The sequence below is a fragment of the Cyphellophora attinorum genome (assembly GCF_001299255.1).
Source record: "Cyphellophora attinorum strain CBS 131958 chromosome Unknown Contig1, whole genome shotgun sequence".
Classification (NCBI taxonomy): domain Eukaryota; kingdom Fungi; phylum Ascomycota; class Eurotiomycetes; order Chaetothyriales; family Cyphellophoraceae; genus Cyphellophora; species Cyphellophora attinorum.
In genome coordinates, this window is record NW_017253229.1 from 1,155,605 (window position 1) to 1,177,567 (window position 21,963).

Here is a 21,963-nt window from a genome sequence, read left to right on the forward strand (position 1 = left end):
ATCTGGCCCCCTGAGTTCTTGTTGTGGCGGCTGACAGGGGCCTTCCGAAGTCAGGAGAGGCTCTGAGCCTCTGCTTCCTACATCTGCCTCGATATTGAGAAGCCGCAACTCTGTTAGAAGTTGTACGTCAAACATAAGTGCAATGCTACAATGTAATCTTGATTGCCGGAATCTGGTCGGCGACCATGAACAGAATTTTCTGCAGCAACAGCACAGCAGGTCTGCAAGTCGCAAGGGTTCCATAAATAGTGCTGTCACAAATGTTTCACCCCTCGGTCTTGGCTACTGCAGGTACAAAAGATCTCCGCTGAACGAGGAGGCCTCCAATAATGGTCAGGCCCGAAGCGGCGCACGCGTCAACGCAACACAAAGTTTGCGAATGCAATCCCGAAGCTACAGTGCAAGATACACAGTGAGATGGAAGAAGAGACCAGGACTGGACACAAGTTGGTAGGATCACGCCCTTAACGAATACACGTGATGATGGATTCTCGCGGGGTGGCTGAGGCGGCAGGACGCACGGTTCCCGTCATGGCAACGACACTGCTGCGGTTGGATGGAGTAAACATGGCAGAGACCTTCAGTAATAATTCTCATCAATTGACCAACTTCTTACGTCTCTCACACTCTGCTTCTACAAATCTGTCTTTGCACTCTTTGTTCTCTTGACTGACCACGATACCCACGCTCGCGAACGTTCCTCTGCTGTCACTGCTGTCTCCTCTTTGCAAGCAACCATTCTTTGTTTCGTACATCTGACGTAGCTCTCATTCCGCCGAGCGCCTCCTTCCCTCTCCTTCCTCTCCTTGACAAACTACATCATGTGTAAGAGTTCTCTACGACAGCCCAGACAGAGCTAACAACATCTAGGCGGAATCTTCGGCTACATCAACTATCTCTGCGAGAAGGATCGCAAGTACATCATCGACACATTGGTCAATGGTATGAACTCAGGGGACTAAGGGCGCAGTCCAGCCTTACTGATCTGTCTTTCAGGCCTCTCCCGACTCGAATACCGTGGCTACGACTCTGCCGGTCTGGCAGTAGACGGCGACAAGAAGAATGAGGTCTTTCCATTCAAGGCAGTTGGCAAGGTCGCCAAGCTGCGAGAACTCATTGACGCCTCAGGCGTGGACATGACAAAGACATTCGACTCACATGCAGGCATCGCGCATACTCGCTGGGCGACGCACGGTCCTCCATCCACTCTCAACTGCCATCCCCATAGGTATATCACACCTGGCACTATATGCAAGCGTGGTGTCTAACATCGTACCAGGTCGGATCCCAAGTGGGAGTTCACCGTCGTCCATAATGGTATCATCACAAACTACAAAGAACTCAAGGCTCTCCTCGAGGGCAAGGGCTTCAAGTTCGAGACCGAGACCGATACCGAGTGCATCGCGAAGCTCGCCAAATACCTCTTCGACTCACATCCCGATATCGACTTCACCACACTGTGCAAGGCCGTCATCAAGGAGCTCCAGGGTGCCTTTGGTCTGCTCATGAAGTCGGTCCACTTCCCGCACGAAGTCATTGCTGCCAGAAAAGGTTCGCCGTTGGTCATTGGTGTCAAGACACAGAAGAAGATGAAGGTTGACTTCGTCGATGTTGAATTCTCCGACGAGGGTGCTGCGCTGCCTGCTGAGATGGCCAGCCACAACGTTGCGGTCAAGAAGAACAACCACCTGGCCCCGTCTAATCTCCTCGCGCCTCCAGACAAGTCGCTCCTGCACCGCTCGCAATCTCGAGCCTTCCTTTCAGACGATGGCATGCCACAGCCCGCCGAGTTCTTCCTCTCCTCCGATGCATCTGCTCTCGTCGAACACACAAAGAAGGTCTTATACCTAGAAGATGACGATATCGCACATATTCACGATGGTCAGCTCAACATTCACCGTTTGGCGAAAGACGACGGTACGAGTAATGTTCGTGCCATTCAGACCATCGAGCTGGAGCTGCAAGAGATCATGAAGGGCAAATTCGACCATTTCATGCAGAAAGAAATCTTCGAACAGCCAGAGTCCGTTGTCAACACCATGCGCGGTCGCCTTGATGTTGCAAACAGAACTATCAATCTTGGTGGCTTGCGCCAATACATGCCTACCATTCGCCGCTGCAGAAGATTGATCTTCATCGCCTGCGGTACCAGCTATCACTCCTGCATGGCCGTCCGTGGTGCGTTCGAAGAGTTGACCGAAATCCCAATCAGCGTCGAGTTGGCCTCAGACTTCCTCGATCGTCAAGCTCCTGTCTTCCGAGACGATACCTGCGTCTTCGTCTCCCAGTCCGGCGAGACTGCAGACTCTCTCATGGCTCTGCGCTACTGCTTGGAGCGCGGTGCTCTGACTGTCGGTTTCGTCAACGTGGTTGGCTCCTCGATCTCTCTCCTCACTCACTGCGGTGTTCATCTCAACGCTGGTCCCGAGATTGGTGTTGCGTCAACGAAAGCATACACTTCACAATTCGTGGCTATGATCATGTTCGCACTCTCCCTGAGTGAGGATCGTGCTTCCAAGCAGAAGAGACGGGAAGAAGTCATCGACGGTCTAGCTAAGGTCAGCGAGCAATTCAAGGAGATCTTGAAGCTCAACGAGCCCATCAAGGAAATGTGCAAGAAGTTCCTTCAGGGTCAGAAATCATTGCTTCTACTTGGTCGCGGTCATCAATTCTCGACTGCTCTGGAGGGCGCTCTGAAGATCAAGGAAATCTCCTACCTGCATTGCGAAGCTGTCATGTCTGGAGAGCTCAAGCATGGTGTCCTGGCTCTGGTCGACGAGAATTTGCCCATTGTGATGATTATGACCAGAGACAACATCTTCACCAAGTCGCTCAATGCTTACCAGCAAGGTATGTTCCAGTCCCACTATTCATCGGACGTGACTAACGCATCACAGTCGTCGCCCGATCCGGTAGACCCATCGTCATTTGCAATACAGGAGAAGACGAGTTCCCCGCCGATAAGACCGAGCGTATCGAAGTCCCCAAGACTGCCGATATTCTTCAAGGTTTACTCAACGTCATTCCCCTGCAGCTGATGGCGTACTGGCTTGCGGTGTCTGAAGGACTCAACGTCGACTTCCCCCGCAACTTGGCCAAATCCGTCACTGTCGAATAGACAGCGCTGCATGTATACGAGTACCACGGGGTGTATGAAAGACGGCTATAGATTGTACTACTCGGCTCCAGGGAAGACAAATGGATTTGGCATGGTTTTGGTAGAGCGAACAGGAGGGTCTAGATAGCTGGTAGTGTAAGCTGCTCTACACCAAGAAATCAATTTGTGCAACCGGCGACGACTTCATGCGCAACTGCGCTCTCGCGAACACTAGCCTGGCCGGGGCTTGAATGAAGGCCGGTTGACGCAACCGAAACCTTGTCCATAAACTTCCCCCCGTTGTCACGTCACATGCGCGGCAGGTACCTGCAGCTCGGTTCCTCGCTCCAGCCTCCAACAAAAACAACCCGCATCTCACTTTTGCGCCGGACCTCATTTCTCCTCCACCTCAACCACGATGACCACAAAACTGCAATGTCCTCCGCTTCAACATCTCCTCCGTCCACTCCGAGACTCGAATTACCCTCAACACCCGGCTCGCCGCTGACACCGACCCGGAGAAGACATGCGCCTGCGGAGCCCGACCCTTCTGGGCCGACGGGACAAGATGTGCTGTTGTTTCTCGTAGCGTCGCGCGTGTTGAATGCGTTGATCATACAGACGTTTTTTCAGCCGGATGAGTATTTCCAGGCGCTAGAGCCGGCGTGGGCGCTTGCGTTTGGTAATGAGGGTGATGAGTCTGGTGGAGCGTGGATAACCTGGGAGTGGAGAGAACAACTGCGGTCTGCGCTGCATCCTAGTTTGTTCGCAGTGTGCTATGTGGTCGCGGATCGGCTGGCGGGTATGCTCTCGTTGAGCGGGCCGTACAGGTCACAGTTATTGCTCGCCGCGCCGAAGCTGCTGCAGGCCGTCATTGCGGCGTTGGGAGACTACTATACTTGGCGGCTGGCGGAGTCGACTTATGGGATACGGTCGCTGGCGCCGGCGGCGGCGCTGGTTTTGACGGTCGCGAACCCGTGGCAGTGGTTCTGCTCGACGAGGACGTTCTCGAACTCGTTAGAGACGACGTTGACGATTGTGGCGCTGTATAATTGGCCGTGGCATTGGTCGACGGGTCCGGGGTCGAGGGATGTGGAGGGGGTCGATCAGCAGGGGTTGAGGGTGAGAAAGATGGTTAGTGCGAGCTATGGGGTGGTTGATGAGACGACGAGGTTGAGGAGGGCGTTGCTGGCTGCGGCTTTTGCGGTGGTGTTGAGGCCGACCAATGTGCTGGTTTGGGCAACGCTTGTGGTGCTGATGGGGTTGAGGAGTCTTCGGCAAGAAGGTCAGGGCACGAACAAGAAGACGGACGAGCCTCAGAAGCCTCTTCGCTGCGGTCCGACACAGCGCGAACTTCTGGTCAGCTTTCGGGAAGTGCTGCTGTGCGGCAGTGCCGTGCTGTGTCTGTCCGCAGTGGTTGACCGTCTCTTCTACCAGACGTGGACATTCCCTGCGTGGCATTTCCTTCAGGTCAACCTCTTTCAGTCCATTGCTGGCTTCTATGGAAACAACAACTGGCACTATTACCTCTCACAGGGCTATCCATTGCTACTGACGACAGCCCTACCCTTCGCTCTCCTCGGCATGTACCAGTCGTGCTTTGGTGACCGATACCGCAACCTGTCCTCAACTGCTCGCTTCACGCTCCGATCCCTCACTATAACGAGCTTGGTCTTGGCCGGAGTTCTCTCGCTCATATCTCACAAAGAAGTTCGCTTCATCTACCCGCTGCTCCCAGGACTACACATCCTCGCCGCACACCCAACAGCAGCATTCTTCGCTTCTGCATTCGATTCATTACGACCGTACTCTCAGCGCTCTCAGCTCACCAAACGCCTCCTCTTAGCTTTTCTCCTCCTCACAAACCTGTCCATCTCCCTCTACACAGCCAGCATCCACAACTCGGGTTTGATCAACATTACTCACCACCTTCGGTCCGATTTCGAGACTTACCACCTACCGCATCCCGTCGCGCATAACATGACTGTCGGGTTCCTCATGCCCTGCCACTCCACGCCTTGGCGCTCGCATCTTCAGTATCCGCCCACAAACTCGTCGCCCGGCATCGACGCCTGGGCTCTGACCTGCGAACCTCCTCTAGGCTTGTCGTCCGCGATCGAGAAAAGGGACTACGTCGACGAAGCAGACCGGTTCTACCTTGATCCAGCGACCTGGCTTCAGCAACGTATGTCTCGCTCGCCGCCGGCAACCCGTTTCCTGCCTGCCCAACGAAATGAGGCGGGCGTCATCGTCGGCCCTGCGAAGCCTAATAAAGTCATCAATATCAAAAATCGCAGTGACCTAGAGACCGGATGGCGAACCAAGCCAGGCAGTCGGCGGCCATGGCCCGAGTATCTGATCTTCTTCTCCCAACTCGAGCCGCAAATGAAGCAGCTTGTGGGCCGTGCGAGTGGCTACACCGAGTGTAAGCGTGTGTGGAATAGCCATTGGCATGAAGATTGGCGGCGGAGAGGTGAGATTGTGGTTTGGTGTCTGTTTCCTGAGAGGCGGGATATGATGATGGGTGGGAGTGTGGTCAATAAAAAGGTTTTAGAAGACAGAATCCGGGATCCCAGGCCCATAGTGAATGGTGGCGCGGAAAAGGTGCTGAGGGTGGCGGGCGAGGATCGGTCGTCCTGGAAGCAGCGACCTCTTACGGGCACGGTCAAGCAGTCGCGGACTGCTGGGGCTGGTCAGTGGTGGGAGTGGGCGAAGAGCCAAGTAGGGCTTGGCGAGAGGAGGAGAGCCTGGTATGAGGGTTGGCTTGGTAGGAGAGGTCGTGGTGGTGGGCATTGGGATTGAGTTGATAAACTGAAAGGAGCGTAGCATTAGTGTTATTATGATACCCAGGAGAATGTGAATGTACATGTCTGACTTGAAGTTCCTATGCGCTGCTGTCCTTCGCGCTTTCTTTGTTCACTGTTTCCTGCTGAAGTTTCTCCCACGGGGTAGGCACGGTCAGGAAGCCAAAATCATGTTTCCGGACCGCCTCGACTGCATACTGCATGTTGAAACCTGACCATAGTCCGTGGTCTTGGCACGTAAATCCGAGGCGGATGGAGGAACTTCAGTCCGGGATTACACCTGAATCTATCGAGACAGACATAGACTTTTATTATACAGAGTGACCTCCATTGGACTCGAGATAGAAGCAGGGTGACCTCGTCGTAGAGGCCTCCCTGTGTGTGAGGAAGACTCGTGAACTTCTGGCTGCTTGATCACAATCAGAGATGTTCTATAAGCCAGGGTCAATCCACGATAGAGTCATCTCGTTCTGGCGATCAGGTCATTTCGTTCTGACGCTCGTGTCACTACTGCACCAACGCTCAGGCCATCGCCGTCCCAGAGTCAACTCAGCTTTATTGCCGTCAAAGGCGCCTCGTCTTTGCCTCCAATACTCCACCCATCTGATTACGACGCGTCCCCATCAGAGCCCTCCTCGTACTCTTCCCGCAGAAATCCCGCAACCAAGAACGCCAGTTCTAGCGCCTGCTTCTCATTCAACCTTGGATCACAGAAGGTAGTATAGTTGGTGTTCAGATGCTCCTCCGTCAAGCCTTCTGCTCCACCAACGCATTCCGTGACCGCTTCGCCAGTCAGCTCGAGGTGCACGCCACCTAGATAGCTGCCAAGCGAGCGATGAATTTGCAGTGCTTGCTGCAGCTCCGAGAGGATATCGCTGAATCGACGCGTCTTGAAAGTCTGTCCTGACGTTTCGCTGGTAGCATTTCTTCCGTTTCCGTGCATGGGGTCGCACTGCCAGACTACTGTGCCGGCGTGGGGCGAGGCTTGAACGGCGCGTATATGGTCGGGGAGGTGTTTTGCGATTAGTGGCGCTCCGTAACGGGTGATGAGGACGATTTTGCCGACTTCTCGCGTCGGGTTGAGGATGTCGAGCAGAGGAATCAGATCGGAAGCAGGCATTGAAGGACCGACTTTGACGCCGATTGGGTTGGCGATGCCACGGAAGAACTCCGTGTGTGCGTGGGTGAGTTGACGCGTGCGGTCACCGATCCAGAGGAAGTGGGCGGAGGTGGCGTAGTAGGTTGTGGGTGTGGAAGCGGAAGTGGAAGCGCGTCGGTTGTGGCTGTGATGCCGTGAGGTAGCTGAGGTAAGTGTACTGGGAGGTAGCCGGAAGGCGCGAGTCAGGGCTTGTTCGTATCCGAGTAGGAGCCCTTCGTGGGATGTGAAGAGGTCAACGGTCTCGAGGTTGCGTGCAGAGTCGAGGCCAATAGTGCGTAGCATATCGAGGGTGTCTTGGATCGAAGAGACGAGTCTCTGGTATTTGGCTCGAACACTTGAGTCGAGTACGTGGCCTAATGACCAGTCAAGTGGAGCATGTAGGTCTGCGAGTCCAGAGCCAAGGGCCGCCCGGAGGTAGTTCAGAGTGGCAGCGGAGTGCATGTAAGCATCTACTAATCTGGACGGGTGCGGCGTGCGCAATTTGACGTCGGGCTCGTAGCTATTGAGAATATCGCCACGAAACGAATTCATCTGTACTCCATTGACAGTCTCCATGGGTGACGACCGAGGCTTCGCAAATTGCCCTGCCATCCGCGCTATTCGCACAACTTTCTTCTTGCCGCCGTAGATCAGGACTAGGGACATCTGAAGCAGGAGCTTGACTTTGGCCTCGATCATGTCCTGAGTGCAGTAATCGAATAGCTCGGCACAGTCGCCGCCTTGCAGAAGGAATGCATTGCCTAGGGCGACTTCGCGAAGTTCGTTCTTTAATTTGACGATTTCCAGCGGCGTGACTAGTGGAGGGAGTTTACTCAGTTTCGTTATGGCGCCGTCGAAGGCCTTCTGATCATCATATTCGACCCCTTGAACGATAGGCTTTGATTTCCAGGATGAGGGTGACCATTTTGTGCCGTTCATGTGTGTGCTGCCCATTTTTGACACTAAATTGTCGAACCCCAGGCCAGGGCGAATGAATTGTATGGAATACTCGACTCCTCAGGACACTAAGGCACCGCGAACAGTTTTGTGCAAAAGCCCACACAGAGGCCGTCTCGGAGCGAATTTTACAGGTATGAATACTTTCGACAATGGACAGGACACGAACACGAGTACTCTAGAACTAAAATGCATTCAGCCCGTGAGTCAACGCCAGTTCGCGAGGCTGCTTCACAGCCTTGTCATCCGGTCGGAACTCTGCTCTTGGCACGATCGAAGGTGTCTTCACATACTTCTAGCATCGTGGCTACATCGCCAGACACAACTCACAGTTACAAATTTATCAACATGGCGGAGCCGATACCATCCGCCTCGAATGCGGCCGATGCTGCCGACGATGAGACCCAAAATCTGCCCAACAATGCGGAGGACCGCAAAGCCGCCGCAGCATTAAATGCACTAAACGCCAACGCCATGTCCCAGGAAGGCGATTCGTCTAACAAGCAACCGTCAGCGGCTGATCAAGAGGCCCTCGGCAAAGCCATGTCGCGGTTAGAGATCGTCAGCGGTCTGGGAAAGAAGAGCGAGACGAAGAAACCGGAGCAGAAGAAGGAAGCAGAAGTCAAGAAGAAGATTAAGGTGTCTAACGAAGATGTTGCTTTCCTTGTGCGTAAAGAATCTATCAATTTTCCAGGTGTCGTCGCTGAATCCAAACAGGTCGATGAGCTGGACTTGAGTAAGGCTAAAGCCACGGAACTCATCCGATCACACGACGGGGATGTGATCAAGGCCGCAAGAGCATACATCGCGCCTGCAGTCAAGGTATGATGACTGAAGCTCACATCGAGGGAGAGGAAAGACACAAGGGGCTGCTTCTTAGAGCAGACCTGCCTCTATGCCATTGAAGACTGCGTGTAGGATAGAAGGGTCGGCGCGAACTTCCGCGAGCGCTACGACTTCATTGCTATTGGCGCTATTGTTACTTCCTTTATGATAACCATCACGAAGGTGCACGAAGGTGAAGGTCAAGCAAACAGTAAAGAATGACTTCAAATGACACTAAAGGTTGTCAAGGCAAAGATCTCCACCACTGTGTAACTCTCAGACTGTTATGTTTTTGAACTGCCAAGGATGCATAACTTTTCGTCCAACACTGTGAGTGTCTTCATACGAAACACACCTATTGAGATTACAACCAATAGACGCGTGGCACAGCGTTAGTCGCGATTCGCGTTGCGGGACAGTTCTTGGGACTGGCAACATGACCTTGTCTGCAGTCCATACAGTCGCCCAACGGTTGTCCACAATCTAAACCTTCCCAACACCTTGCGCACCATGCGAAAGTACTGTCACCAACGTTGATATCGCTCAAACATCACTGAACCTTTTGGGTCGTCATGGCGCCCATGCTGAGTCGTCTCAGGCCAAACGACGCAACGGAACAGGTCGCAGCAAGATCACGAGTGCCCTCAGCATACAATCCTCTCTACAACTACCGCCTCGGACAAAATGAGACCAAACAATACAATCAACAATTCGCCGACATCTACTTCTTGCGGCTGGCGAAACTGAAGAAGATTGTAGAAAAGCATGCTGAAGCAGAATGGGAAGATTATGAGCTTGCTGGCGAGAGTGCTCGACGGGTACACAGAGTCCTGGATGTGCGGCAGGGTCAATTATGCTGGATTGTGGGCACAGTCTACATGGAGCTGCCACTGAAGCCAAATATTCTCGAAGACATATCGAAAGAACATTGGGTGGCAGGTCCTCCACCACGGCCAACGTATCTCAATAAGGAGGGCCAGGTCCAGGTCATGCTCGAGGACGAATCAGGACGTCTACGTTTGGCGGGACCCATACTCACGGAAAAGCTGTTGGTCACCGGCGTTATTGTCGCCGTGCTTGGAACGGAGACTGCTGGCGGAGACTTCGAAGTCCTGGACCTACATATTGCGGAACTGCCGCCACAACCGAGGCGATGGAGGCGAGATGACGAAGAACAAGAAGAGGAGGGCGATATGGCTGTGGATCGACCGCCGCAGAATGGTCGGAAGGTGGCCATCGTGAGCGGACTCGAGATTTCAGGCACAGCCGCGGACACATTAAACATTTCTCTGCTGCTCGAGTACCTCTTGGGTGAAGCACTGGACACAGATGACCAAGACGACAGCACGAATATATCGAGGCTCATCGTCGCTGGCAATTCGATCTCTAGCGATGTCATCGCAGACGTGGTTGGAGACGACGACATCAAGAAGCCTGCATCGAAGAAGTATGGTTACGATGCATCAGCTTACAACCCAACACCAACTGCTACACTTGACTCGTTGATGTCCGAGCTACTGCCCAGCATACCCGTCACTATCATGGTTGGCGAGCACGACCCTGCAAATACCTCTATGCCGCAGCAACCGATCCATCCTGCCATGTTTCCGCATTCACGAGCATACTCAACGACAAACCTCAAAGATCCTGAGACTGAAGAGCCGTCGTGGTTTGATAGTATCACCAATCCTTGGGACGGCGACATCGAAGGATGGAGGTTCATGGGCAATAGTGGACAGCCTGTGGACGATGTACTGAAGTACATCAGTCTTGGCGGTGAAGATGGCAAGAGCCCAGAGGGAAGGCTGGAGGTCATGGAGGCACTTCTGAGATGGCGATGTGGCGCTCCGACTGCTCCAGACACATTGTGGTGCTATCCCTTTCAAGAGCGAGATCCTTTCGTGATCGAGGAGTGCCCACACTTGTTCTTCATCGGAAACCAGCCACGATTCGACACATCCGTGATTGAAGGTGCGGATGGTCAACAAGTGCGGTTAGTCACAATTCCAAGGTTCCACGAAACCGGCCAACTGGTGCTCATCGACATTGAGACGCTGGAACCGGAGCTTGTGCAATTTGACATACATCACACGCACGCAACGAATGGTGTACACTAGGTAGATGGTAGCCTTGCCAGGCAATAAGGCAACACGACCCCGCATCAGAAATATTATTTTATGAAGATGGCATCGATGGTGTCTTCATTTGAGCCACAGCACGCATCATGAAACGAAGTCGACGGAAATGCTCATCAACAAAGACAAGGCAATATGTACGCCAAAACTTATCCTGGTGCCATACTCAGCGCATCACGTACCACGATATCACTCATGGATGAAAGATCCTGAAATCCAGCAACTCACGGCCTCCGAGCCTCTCAGTCTTGACGAGGAAAACGAGATGCAGCGCAGTTGGCGGACGGATGCTGACAAGCTCACTTTCATCATTGGCGTTCCTGATGTTCCAATTTCACGAGGCACATTCTCGTTCATTCACGGCAACGAAGGCTACACAGCAATAGGCGACGTAAATCTCTTCCTCCAACAAGACTTCGATAGTAACGCGCCGTCCGAAAGCGAGGGCAGAGAAGTCCTCGCCGCAGAGCTGGAGCTCATGATAGCGGAACCCTCGATGCGCGGAAAGGGTCTTGGACGGGCGGCTTTACTGTTGTTCCTACAATATATTCTTGAGAATAAGAAGGGGATCATGGAGGAGTATCGCGCAGAGCATGCCTTTGGTTTTGAGGATGGATTCGATTTCTTCCGAGTCAAGATCGGGGAGCACAATAAGGCAAGCAGGCGATTGTTTGAAAGCTTGGGGTTTGAGCAGGTTGGAGAGGGGCCAAATTTCTTCGGCGAGCTTGAATTGAGGACGGCGATCACGCTGGATGAGTTGGAGGGGCTGAGGCGGAAGTTTGGCGTGGAGGCGGGATCAGAGGTGCGGTACGTGGATGCGGAAGACCACGAGGACAATGGATGAGTAAACTGGTATGGTTAATGGCTGAGATAGCGCTGGCTGGTGACTGTTGGTTGCTTGCCGCTGCATGAATTCAACGAGGCCTTGATCTGCGCTCATTCCGCCCTCAGTGCTCTTGAACAGTTCTTCCGTCACTGCCCTACTAAATCATCCTGCTGACCTGCCCAGTCCATCGCTCGAGCCGCTTTGACTCGCGCCATCGACAGCGTGTGGACCATCACTGCCGTGACTCTGCCCCTCCCAGGTATCGCCCTCATCAGGCGCTGTGTTAAGCTCCCATGCTGTTTGAACAACTCAGATCTACTTCTTCGTCTTCTTCTCCTTGCCGCCGACCTCGGTCACAGTGAGGTTGGGAGGCAAGCTCTGCTTGATCTTGTCGACCTTGACCTTGTCCGTCAGGATGAGGGTGTGCAGGTGGCGCGAGGCCCGGATCTTGAATTTGATCTGCTCCTTGCCGCCGGCGGTCTTGGACTTGGAGGTGCGGACTGAGGCGGATTTTTTGGCGGGCTTTATGCGGGCGGCTGTTTTCACAAAGAGTTGTCAGCATGAATATTCGGGAGTTGTGGTAATCGTGAAATGGCAAAGGCGGAGACTTTGTGTTCAGTATGTCGTTTCCACCCGCGACATTTCATGCTGAATGTAGCTGGTGCGGATTCATTGCGCGACGCAGGTGCTGGATTGAGGGAGAGACGTACACTTCGCATCCTTTCTCCGCGCAATCTCAAGGAACTCTTTGATGTCGGTGACTTGGGAAGGCATGGCTGCGGTGATTTCCTCCAGATGATGTGTCGAAAGGGTTTGTGGTTGCTTCAGAAGTACGTCGTGCTGTCGGGCGATCTCGAAATCGGGCGGAGAGCGGGTGCGATCGTGGACTGCCAAGATTTCAGGTCCGGAAGGAAGGTGGGGTCGTTCAATCGGGTGGAATCGACGTCATTGGCAGGAAACGAGGAATGCAGTTGCCATCTTTCGAAAGGCAACAACTTCTATCACCGTCGAAGTGGTTGGAGGTCGGATTCTTAGACCTTTCGCTATCATCTAGTGGGCACATCGTGGGCAAACTATATCCGCAGCGGGTTTTGGGCCATCTAAGAAGCAGCCACTCCAGCAAAGATGCCTACCGCCATGGACAAAGCCCTGCAGTCGCGAAACCTATTTTTTGGTACTGTTCATCCCTCGAAAGCGTTACTCAAGGCACAAGCCATCTGACTCTATCGATAGGTTTCACGGGTTTAGTGGTGGGAGCGAGTCTCTGGAATATGTGGAATGGAGAGATGTTTCCTGCCGAGAAGGACGCAACTGGTGGTATGCATGAGAGGGTAAACTAGGCTGGACTTGGCATACTGAGCATGCTCGCAGATCCGGAGACTTGGACCGAGACGGAATTGAGGCGATGGTTGAAGGCGGTGAGTACCCAGTGTCAAGTATGGTCGGCGAGGCAAGGCTGACGGAAAGTGTCTAGCGGAATCTTGAGGCAGGCAGCAAGATGACGAGGAAAGAACTGGTGGAAAGGGTGAAAGCAAACTTGCGGCCGGAGAGAGCGACGACATGAGGATCTGCAATTCGCATTGTCACTGCGTCCAGGTCGGCATAACAGGTCGGCCTGAGGCCGTTCTGTAGCGCAAAGCGGTTGGACGTGAATCGAGCTGATCAAGGACGAAGTTGGCATGTAGCTGGGCCGCGATCACGCGCTTGTCACCAAGTCCGATCGCACTCACGAAGTCGTAGACCGTGCTATAGGCAGCGAGAATGTCCACAGCCATTTCTTCAACTCCATCGGCTGTATGCGATTGTCGGATGCTGCAAAGTTGAACCAACGATTATCTTACCTAGGTACACTGCTGATTCCTGAGCCGAGGAAGTGGTCGACAGAGTCGCATAGTCTAAAGGGTTTGTGAATTTGACATAGTACGACAACGCGAAGAGGCTTCTGCATATGCCTAGCCCTAGTCGAGCCACCGCCGCTGATAAACATAATGCTTTGACCGAGAAGCGAGGCGTGCGACGGGGGACTCCCTGTGGGTAAGCATCATTGTCTGGACCGGGAAGCTAGAGGATGAGGCCAGCGCGCTGGCAGCGATGCACGCAACCTCTACAGCTGCATCGGGACTGAGGAAGGGGAGGGAGAGTAAGCGACGAGCGACTACGCGTCGGGAACGCGTCTCCAAGAAATATTTCTCGAGTTCCGAAATTCTACCGTAGCAGCTGTCCTTCGCATTGACGATCACCAGTGTTCATCATCGTCACTCCGCCAGCGTCCGGAGGTGTGCGGCATGCAGAGCCTAGAGCAAAATGCTCGCGCTTTCTTCTTGCGCTGCCGGTCTACAGCATGGCAGGCACGACCGCGGCCTACCTGCCAAAGAGCAGCGAGATTCCACTTGCAGCCTCGACGTGCTTCAAGTACCACCGGGGCCGGTGCTCACAGTGAGACTGGCGAGGCCAAGAAGCCATTCTATGTGACCACTCCGATCTTCTACGTCAACTCGTCTCCTCATGTTGGCCACTTGTATTCTATGATCTTGGCCGATATCTTCAAGAGATGGCAGCTTCTCAAACGTCGACCAGCACAGCTTCTCACAGGCACGGATGAACACGGCGTCAAGGTGCAGCGAGCAGCTCAGGAGGCCGGCTCCGAAACACTAGCGTTTTGTACCAAGCACGCAGAGCAATTCAAGCTGCTTGCAGACACGGCCAACATCTCATACGATCGTTTTATGCGAACCACCGATAGCGATCACAAGGATGCAGTCACATATTTCTGGCAAGAGCTGGACCGTCAAGGCTACATCTACCAGGCTAAGCACGAAGGATGGTACTGTGTCAGTGATGAGACCTTCTATCCCGAAAACCAGGTGCATGCCATTCTCGTGCCTGCTACTGGCGAGAAGATTATGGCTTCGAAGGAAACAGGCAAAGAAGTGACATGGACCTCCGAGACAAACTATCACTTCCGCCTCTCAGATTTCCGAGAACGACTTCTGAAGCATTATACCGACAATCCTGACTTCATCGTCCCTCGCGAGAGGATGAACTTCATCATCAATGAGGTTGAGGGCTTGAAAGATTTGTCTATATCACGACCCAAGGAGAGGCTGTCATGGGGCATTCCAGTCCCAGGCGACCCCGATCAGACCATGTATGTCTGGTTTGACGCCCTCATCAATTACATCACACACGCTGGTACCCAATTAACCATGAAAGCGGTTGTTGGCCGCCAGAAGTACAGGTAATTGGCAAGGATATCATTCGCTTTCACACAATCTACTGGCCGGCTTTCCTTATGGCCCTGCAATTGCCTCTTCCTAAACAATTCTTGACCCATGCACATTGGACCATGAACACCGCAAAAATGTCAAAGTCACTCGGCAATGTGGTTAATCCCTTCAGCGCAATGAGCCGTTTCGGGGTCGATGCAATCCGTTGGTATATGGCTAGGGATGGCGGCATCTTGAACGACTCACCGTACGAGAACTCGTTCATCAGCGCGCGTTACAAGAAGGAGCTCCAGGCCCAGATTGGCAACTTGCTGAACCGGATCGTCAGGGGCAAGTTGTGGCATCTACCGTCCTGTATAGAAGCTTGTGAAGAGGAGCTGATCACCATGTCCCCAAAACATCAGGAGATGATCAACTTTATCGACACCCGGGAAAAGATGAAGCATGCCGTGAGAGCGATGAATGAATCCATGGAAAAGCTTGACATCCGCGAGGCAACAACGCTTGCGGTTGACCTGTGCCGGTCTGCGAACCAGCTTCTTGGATCGTCCGAGCCATGGAGACTCTCGCAAGAACCATCCCCTGATAATGAACGGAAGTTGAGATGGATCATTTTCGAGATGGCTGAGACTCTGCGGGTTGCCATGATTCTTTTACAACCAGTCATGCCGGACACAATGGCTCGGGGGTTAGACATCTTAGGCGTGCCGGTAGAACATCGTTTTTGGAAACCTAATCTGGCGGAGGTGTTTCCCGAGTACGGTACGCCTATGTTCGATCTGGGACCTGTGCCAAAGTCTGCTGGCAGGAAAGCGGGTATCTCTGCCTCTATTCTATTTCCGCCTCTGCAATCCGACGACTGACCGATGGTCGTGGGACCAATGCATTCATTCATTCTCCGCTCCTCGACGTTTCAGACTCTGCGACAAGCCAGAACTGTCAGTGCGGTCTGACTACTGAACGACTCTGTGGCTATTGGCAGTCTTGTCGTCCTCTTTCCAAACCTGCTCCCTCCCAATCAACTTCAGCCAGGCTCGTTTCAGAGCGCTTGGCTTTGGCTCCGTGGGCGCATAAGTGGCAGGTGCAGCAGCTCCGCCCGCCGCCTCCGCCTCAGGAAATTTGGCCTGCCGTTCTGAAACAGAGTTCAGGAGGTCATAGCTGCCGGGCTGATTAGCATGCTGTATGGTGGACATCCATTGCTGTGAGCTATAGCCCATGGTGTCGGTTTGTTCTTTTGATCGACGATTTACGTGCTTGAGCAGATTCGAGCAGTTTGTGGTGATGCTTGAGAGAATGGGACACAGGCCCTCATATAGCTTCGCTATGAGCCCAACGTTCAGGATCTGCAGGTGAAGGGCGATGCATCAGATGGCTGTGCTGGGCTGAGCAGCAACGTGGTGTTGTTATGTCAAGCGAGCCAATATGCTCAGATACCCCAGCTTCCGCCGAGCGCCAAGGCTGGGGGATCCGTGGCTGTGCAGCGGAAGCGAGCCAACGTGAGTTAGTGGTGGGAACAAATTGCTCACGGGCAGCGGCACAAGGACCATGAGTGGACAAGATCGTTGTGTGAGGCCCGTCGGTTGCGAATAAGCTGCCGGAGTCCGTCGTCATGGTGTCTTTGGCCCTGTGAAGACTTACTGTAATTATATACATAGTCGCACGGCGCCGCGATCTACATACGGTGGTCCCTGCTGTAGTCCACGGGTACGTCATAACGACACGGAGCGGAAAGCTCCTCTAGCGACATCTTTGTCTGAGGGTGAGCATGGGACCGACTTTCGGTCGGCCGTGCAACCATCTCGGCGCCGTGAAGCCATGGAGCCCGATGAAGTCGTGCAGAACAACATCGCTTAGAAATGCATTGGCGAATGCCAAGCCCAGACCCCGTGCTTGAAGAACATCCGTTACTGCTCGGGAATCTGAGCTATAAACAACATAAATGCTCCTGGATTGTAGCGCGTGACTTTCTGGCTCACTCATTTTCCTCGGAATCGACATATCGACAGTCGAGGATTCGGAGCATGGCGTCAACAAAATCCTCAACAACGGCACTGATCCTCTGTGGGAAGATCCCGGGACATATCGAGCCGATGATCAATCTACTTCGATCGGACGGCTATGATGGTCAGTAGCCCGCCTGTCGTATCCAGCACTTCTGGGCTGTTTGAGTACGACAATTCACATATGGATTCTGATAGTAATACACAACGTGCGCACCCTGCCGAGCGCACTCTTGGAACTCCCAGCTCTCCTCCGTACAACCGTTGGCTGCGAGACCCAGCCGCCATCATCAGGGTTCGGGTCTAATGCGACGGCCGCCTCGGCGGAGGACCGCACGCCTGGGAGCGAAGTCAAGGCGGTGGTCGTCGGGGGTGGATATAGTCCCGAGGAGTTCGAGGAGATTAAGGGCGCTTGTGATGGCGTGAAAGGTGTGTACTTTGTTCTATCCTTGCTCAATCTGTGAGGTTCCACTGCGCTGGGAGAATGCTGTGCAGCGCTATGAATCGCTGACGGTGTGAGCAACACAGAGCTACCATTCTTCCGCGCAGACGTGACCAAGAAGCGCTCAGATGGGCAAGAAGCGCAGGGTGGAGCAGCAGGGCCACCGCCAGTGGAGGAATTGAAGGGGAGGTTGGTGCAGGCTTTGAAGGCAGCGGACACGGCAGCTGGGGAGGGCGGAGGATGGCAGCCCGGGGTCTACTTGTTCTGAGGGTTGTCCCGATGGAATGAGCGGTAGGCCTTATCGTGGCGAGGTTGAAGAGTCGATAAAAAGTGGAAAGATTCTTCTTTTCATCTCATGAGAAATAGTGAACCGGGCCTGTACCAGAGTACTCGTACATGCAACCAGTGACTAGACTAGATGGGCAAAGCGAACTAGGAATCAGTCACATTTCACTCGCCCACCTGATCTGCAGCATCTCGCATGCCACGTGCCTACCTAGTGGTGATGTTGGATGTGAACGCCTCGCGGGTGGTGGTGTTTGGGTTGCTAGGGTTGAAGTCGACTCGGGGCATGGTTGGGGTGTTTCCGATGATCAATGCGGTGTTCAGTGGCAGCGTGCCGTATAGAGTAGGAGTGACATGGTCATGAGAAGTTGCGTTGGATGGTTTTGAAGGTTGAGGAAGGGATCCAAGATTGTTGACATGACGTAGGCGGTGCCATGTGGTTCGTTTCAGGCGCGTTCTTCACGCGTCGTGGTACTTATGCTATGAGGTCACTGCCTCCTGCTTACTGTGTACCACAGTACAGTACTCCAAAATATTGCACAGCGCCGGAGGTTATGATGTGCAGGTGCTACTGCAGGCCAAACGTGGGGAGCTGCAGGAACACTGCAAGCCGGAGCCACTGATGTGACGTGGTGCCTGCAGAAGAACACGTCTTTTCCCTAAGGCCCGAACAGTCGACAATCATAGTTCTGCCGTTGACTTACGAGGTGTTGTCTGCGAGACTGCGACTCATCGTCGAACGGGACTTGCAAAGCTGGCAAACTTGTGTTCCCGAACACGATGGTACTGGAAAGCCGAAGGATCAACAAGCACACAACGCCTCAGTCATGAGGCGGAGTCGAAACAGCCCTAGCCGTGAACTGGAGATTGGGGGTATAATTTCAGGAGCAAACTTTTGCCTCTGCCGGTTTCAGTGGATTTTGTTTATCGATTGTGGCGTAAGGCGATGGCTTGGAATTCTGTCACATGTCACAGTGTTGGTGGTCAATTGTCACCCTAGACATGGGCTCTTGAAATGATTGATGCTCTTGTCAAGAAAGCGTGAAGAGAAGATCAGCTAAGATCGTTGACGAGCGACAAGTGATCGAAAGCGAAACCTGCGGAACAGGGAAAAGAACGATCTAGAATGAATATCCCTTGATTGTAGTATCCGCGAGGATAGAGCTAAGTTTTGATGATATGGAGAGTAGTGTACATGTACAAATAACAGCACTAACAGATGACTCGCGTCATGGTAGCAACCTTGTAGCAGTCTTCTCCTTCTCTTTCTGTGTCGGTCGCTCCTTCCATTTGGGATCCTTCCTCGGGAATATGTAGTGATAATGAGGATGGGCAATAGCAGAGCCTCGGGTGCGGTGCCTTACTCGGTGGATGGCATGAGGCGGCGGACCGGTGACGATGATGTGGTGTGATGTAGTCTATGATTCCAAACAATATGGTATGGCGATCTCCTCGCCGCTTTCTTCGATAAAGTCGATAGAGTGTGATTGCTCTTCCTGCTCTTCTGGTCCAGTAGTAACTCCGTGCTCAATGAGATAAATCGGGTATAATATTGTTGTTGCGTATGATGTAACAGTGCCTACGGGAAGATGAATCGAAGTTCGTACAGTGGTATATATCGTGCGGCATGGCATGGCAAAAGTCACTGCCTATGCGTACTTGTTGCCAGAATCTCGGTAGGATCTCGCAGGGTCATCGCAGGGACGCTTGTGGTGAATGACGACGGCTTTCTGGCGGGACGAGACCGGGCTGGAGTTGCTTGCGGCACGGCGGTCCTTGCGAGGGTCGTGGAAAGTAGGCACGCCCTCCGCGCTCGAACCGGACGAATTGCGACTGTGAGGCATTGTGTTGGAGGTGGAGGATTTGTGGTTGTGTACTTTGACAGACACTTTGGCGGTTGCAGTGGGAATTCGATGTGAGGTGTTGGTGTGAGATGTGGACGTTTGTTTGCTTTTATGGTGTGAATCTGCCAGTGGACTTGATTCGTAGGATCAGGTCGAGACTAAGTATAGGCTGATTGGGGGCGGGAGGGCGCGTCGGATCCGTGGAATGTAGGGTCTACCCGGCAGGATTTGTTTGATTGTCTGAGTAAGAGTGAGATCGAGGAAGACACGGCAGGTCTGTCAATAGGTTTTGTAGTTCTTGAGGCTCCGAGCTTGGAAATGATGGCAAGTCATGGAGGAGTGGTTAGGCAAGGCGCAGCCAGCACTAGCGTCAGGCAACGCAGTGTCCACACCATGCGAACTCCTGTCAGGCACGGCAGTGACTCAGAAGCTCAAGTACTTTCGCCAGCCAAAGTGGACTTGTAGCAAGCAAGCTCGATAAGTTACTTTGCCGGATAAAGCATGACATTCAGGCAGCAAAGGAGAAGTGCCGCCGTCGGCGGAAGGGGGTCAGCACAAACCGAGCAGGGATGGCCATTGTAAGAAAGAGGGCACGGAGCCCGCCTCATTCATTCAATGGGCCGCGTAACTTACGCCGCTCCCGACTCGGAGCTGCATTGGTACAACGAGCCCGCGTTGACCGAAGTTCTGAGACAGGAGAAAATCTTGAAGGGACGTTGGAATGATGGAGACGAAATTGAACCAGACGTGGTGACGTTGTTCCCAGAAGTGGGTAACGATGCAGCGCTTCGCTTTCGGGGATGGTGCATGCAGGTTCACCGTCACCAAAGAACCCTAGACAGCCCAATTGAAAGGTTTGGCACCTGTCGATAGGTACCGACGCCCTGGTAACGTGATAGAAGAAGGAATATTCGACGCCCCTGGAGGTGTGATTGCTCGACGCGCGCTCTCAGCCAGTCGTCCCGATGACAATGCGCGTTCCTGAAACCTGTTTCAGTACTGCCATGATTGGTCGCCTTATCGGAAGGAACTTTGGCATGCCGCTCGGATAAGCTCCAGCAGTGGTTCGCACCGCGGCTTTGCCCGGAACTACGAGGACTTTCTGCTCCTCGCCTCGTCTCAGTGTCTCACCGCTGGCGAAGGTACAGTACTTTGGAACTTGCACGCCTCGCCACACGTTCCTCGGCTTCATGCAGTCTCTGCTGACGGCAGTCAAGGTACGCAATGCAAGGTACGCGGACGTGTACCACCGAGGGTTTCGCGACGCGATCTCCTGTGCGAGTTCAGACGTGGATCGACTTGAGAATTGACGTGGTGTCATGTGATGCGATACCCGTCAACCGGATTGGCATCCATGCTAGTACTACGACAATTGCTTCTCGACATCCACCACATCCTGTACTTCGTTTCAGTCGCAGATCATCGCTGGAACAGGTTGGCAAAGTGAACCTCGGGGCTTGTAGCCCTCCTTCAAAGCGAGTTCCAGACTCAGCAATGCCTCGCTTTCTCCTCAGGCTCTAAGTACCACGCACGCCGCTCTACATCGCTCAGACGCTGCTCTATGTGCTTCCCCCGCCCCCTCATACAGACGAGCATGTCTGCGTATTCGTAAAAGATCAGGCTGCGAAGCGTAGTGTTGTACCCGAAATGCCCTAAACATCTGAAGCGAAGCCTTGCTCACTGGCTGCTGCAGGACTATTGTACGAAATAACTAAATATACCCTATCTAGCAAGCAAAGACACAACCATGTCACCAACAGTGATCGAGCTGCGACAGTACACACTACATCCAGGTCGCCGCGACGACCTGATCGAGCTCTTCGACCACGAGTTCGTAGAGTCGCAGGAAGCTCTCGGCATCACCGTCCTTGGCCAGTTCCGCGACGTCCACGACGCGAACCGCTTCGTCTGGCTGCGCGGCTTCATCGACCTGGCGAGCCGACCGGAGTCCCTTGGCGCCTTCTACGGCGGGCCTGTCTGGGCAGCGCACAAGGACGTGGCTAATGCGACTATGGTGACGTTCGACGATGTGCTGCTGTTGCGGCCGTCAACACCGCTGCCCACGCCGGGCGAACGCGATGCAGAGACACCGAAGTCCCGCTTCGTCGCCACAATCCACCTGGCTGAGACGCCGTGGACAGTGGAGACGTTGCCTAAACCCGACGCGCCAGTCCTCGCTGCCTTCACTACCCTCTATGCCAAGAACAACTTCCCCACGCTGCCGATCCGTGAAGATGTCCACGCATACGTGTGGTTCACGCGCTTCGATACTGCAGCGGACGCCGAGAGCTTTGTGGCCGATCGCACCACTGGTGACCGGACGTTGGTCCTGGCCCCAACGGCACGGTCGGCGATGCGCTGAGACGTCAAAATTTTCAAAGTG

At 53.6% G+C, this 21,963-nt stretch overlaps 10 protein-coding genes across 10 annotated transcripts; 8 read left to right on the forward strand and 2 right to left on the reverse strand.

The window, feature by feature from the left end:
- Positions 1 to 3,532: 3,532 nt before the first annotated feature.
- Positions 3,533 to 5,899, forward strand: AB675_669 (GPI mannosyltransferase 3; the record flags this gene model as incomplete). Its single annotated transcript, XM_018147007.1, has 1 exon — positions 3,533 to 5,899. One exon carries the CDS (start codon positions 3,533 to 3,535, stop codon positions 5,897 to 5,899), a length of 2,367 nt encoding a protein of 788 aa, XP_018005479.1.
- Positions 5,900 to 6,508: 609 nt separating this feature from the next.
- Positions 6,509 to 7,993, reverse strand: AB675_670 (Phospho-2-dehydro-3-deoxyheptonate aldolase; the record flags this gene model as incomplete). The annotated part of the gene is made up of 1 exon (XM_018147019.1): positions 6,509 to 7,993. The coding sequence occupies one exon, from the start codon at positions 7,991 to 7,993 to the stop codon at positions 6,509 to 6,511; it is 1,485 nt and encodes a 494-aa protein (XP_018005516.1).
- A 351-nt stretch (positions 7,994 to 8,344) lies between these two features.
- On the forward strand, positions 8,345 to 8,824 carry AB675_671 (uncharacterized protein; the record flags this gene model as incomplete). The annotated part of the gene is made up of 1 exon (XM_018147030.1): positions 8,345 to 8,824. The coding sequence occupies one exon, from the start codon at positions 8,345 to 8,347 to the stop codon at positions 8,822 to 8,824; it is 480 nt and encodes a 159-aa protein (XP_018005963.1).
- A 569-nt stretch (positions 8,825 to 9,393) lies between these two features.
- Positions 9,394 to 10,938, forward strand: AB675_672 (DNA polymerase subunit delta-2; the record flags this gene model as incomplete). The annotated part of the gene is made up of 1 exon (XM_018147041.1): positions 9,394 to 10,938. One exon carries the CDS (start codon positions 9,394 to 9,396, stop codon positions 10,936 to 10,938), a length of 1,545 nt encoding a protein of 514 aa, XP_018006072.1.
- Positions 10,939 to 11,065: 127 nt separating this feature from the next.
- On the forward strand, positions 11,066 to 11,800 carry AB675_673 (N-acetyltransferase 9-like protein; the record flags this gene model as incomplete). The annotated part of the gene is made up of 1 exon (XM_018147051.1): positions 11,066 to 11,800. The coding sequence occupies one exon, from the start codon at positions 11,066 to 11,068 to the stop codon at positions 11,798 to 11,800; it is 735 nt and encodes a 244-aa protein (XP_018005800.1).
- A 297-nt stretch (positions 11,801 to 12,097) lies between these two features.
- Positions 12,098 to 12,556, reverse strand: AB675_674 (60S ribosomal protein L38-1; the record flags this gene model as incomplete). The annotated part of the gene is made up of 2 exons (XM_018147062.1): positions 12,098 to 12,318; positions 12,493 to 12,556. 2 exons carry the CDS (start codon positions 12,554 to 12,556, stop codon positions 12,098 to 12,100), a joined length of 285 nt encoding a protein of 94 aa, XP_018005883.1.
- A 351-nt stretch (positions 12,557 to 12,907) lies between these two features.
- On the forward strand, positions 12,908 to 15,024 carry AB675_675 (putative methionine--tRNA ligase, mitochondrial; the record flags this gene model as incomplete). Its single annotated transcript, XM_018147073.1, has 4 exons — positions 12,908 to 12,956; positions 13,016 to 13,099; positions 13,154 to 13,200; positions 14,233 to 15,024. 4 exons carry the CDS (start codon positions 12,908 to 12,910, stop codon positions 15,022 to 15,024), a joined length of 972 nt encoding a protein of 323 aa, XP_018005507.1.
- Positions 15,025 to 15,143: 119 nt separating this feature from the next.
- Positions 15,144 to 15,872, forward strand: AB675_676 (putative methionine--tRNA ligase, mitochondrial; the record flags this gene model as incomplete). Its single annotated transcript, XM_018147084.1, has 1 exon — positions 15,144 to 15,872. One exon carries the CDS (start codon positions 15,144 to 15,146, stop codon positions 15,870 to 15,872), a length of 729 nt encoding a protein of 242 aa, XP_018005594.1.
- A 1,158-nt stretch (positions 15,873 to 17,030) lies between these two features.
- Positions 17,031 to 17,719, forward strand: AB675_677 (uncharacterized protein; the record flags this gene model as incomplete). Its single annotated transcript, XM_018147095.1, has 3 exons — positions 17,031 to 17,133; positions 17,208 to 17,438; positions 17,538 to 17,719. The coding sequence occupies 3 exons, from the start codon at positions 17,031 to 17,033 to the stop codon at positions 17,717 to 17,719; spliced, it is 516 nt and encodes a 171-aa protein (XP_018006050.1).
- Positions 17,720 to 21,327: 3,608 nt separating this feature from the next.
- Positions 21,328 to 21,942, forward strand: AB675_678 (uncharacterized protein; the record flags this gene model as incomplete). Its single annotated transcript, XM_018147106.1, has 1 exon — positions 21,328 to 21,942. One exon carries the CDS (start codon positions 21,328 to 21,330, stop codon positions 21,940 to 21,942), a length of 615 nt encoding a protein of 204 aa, XP_018005415.1.
- Positions 21,943 to 21,963: the final 21 nt, after the last annotated feature.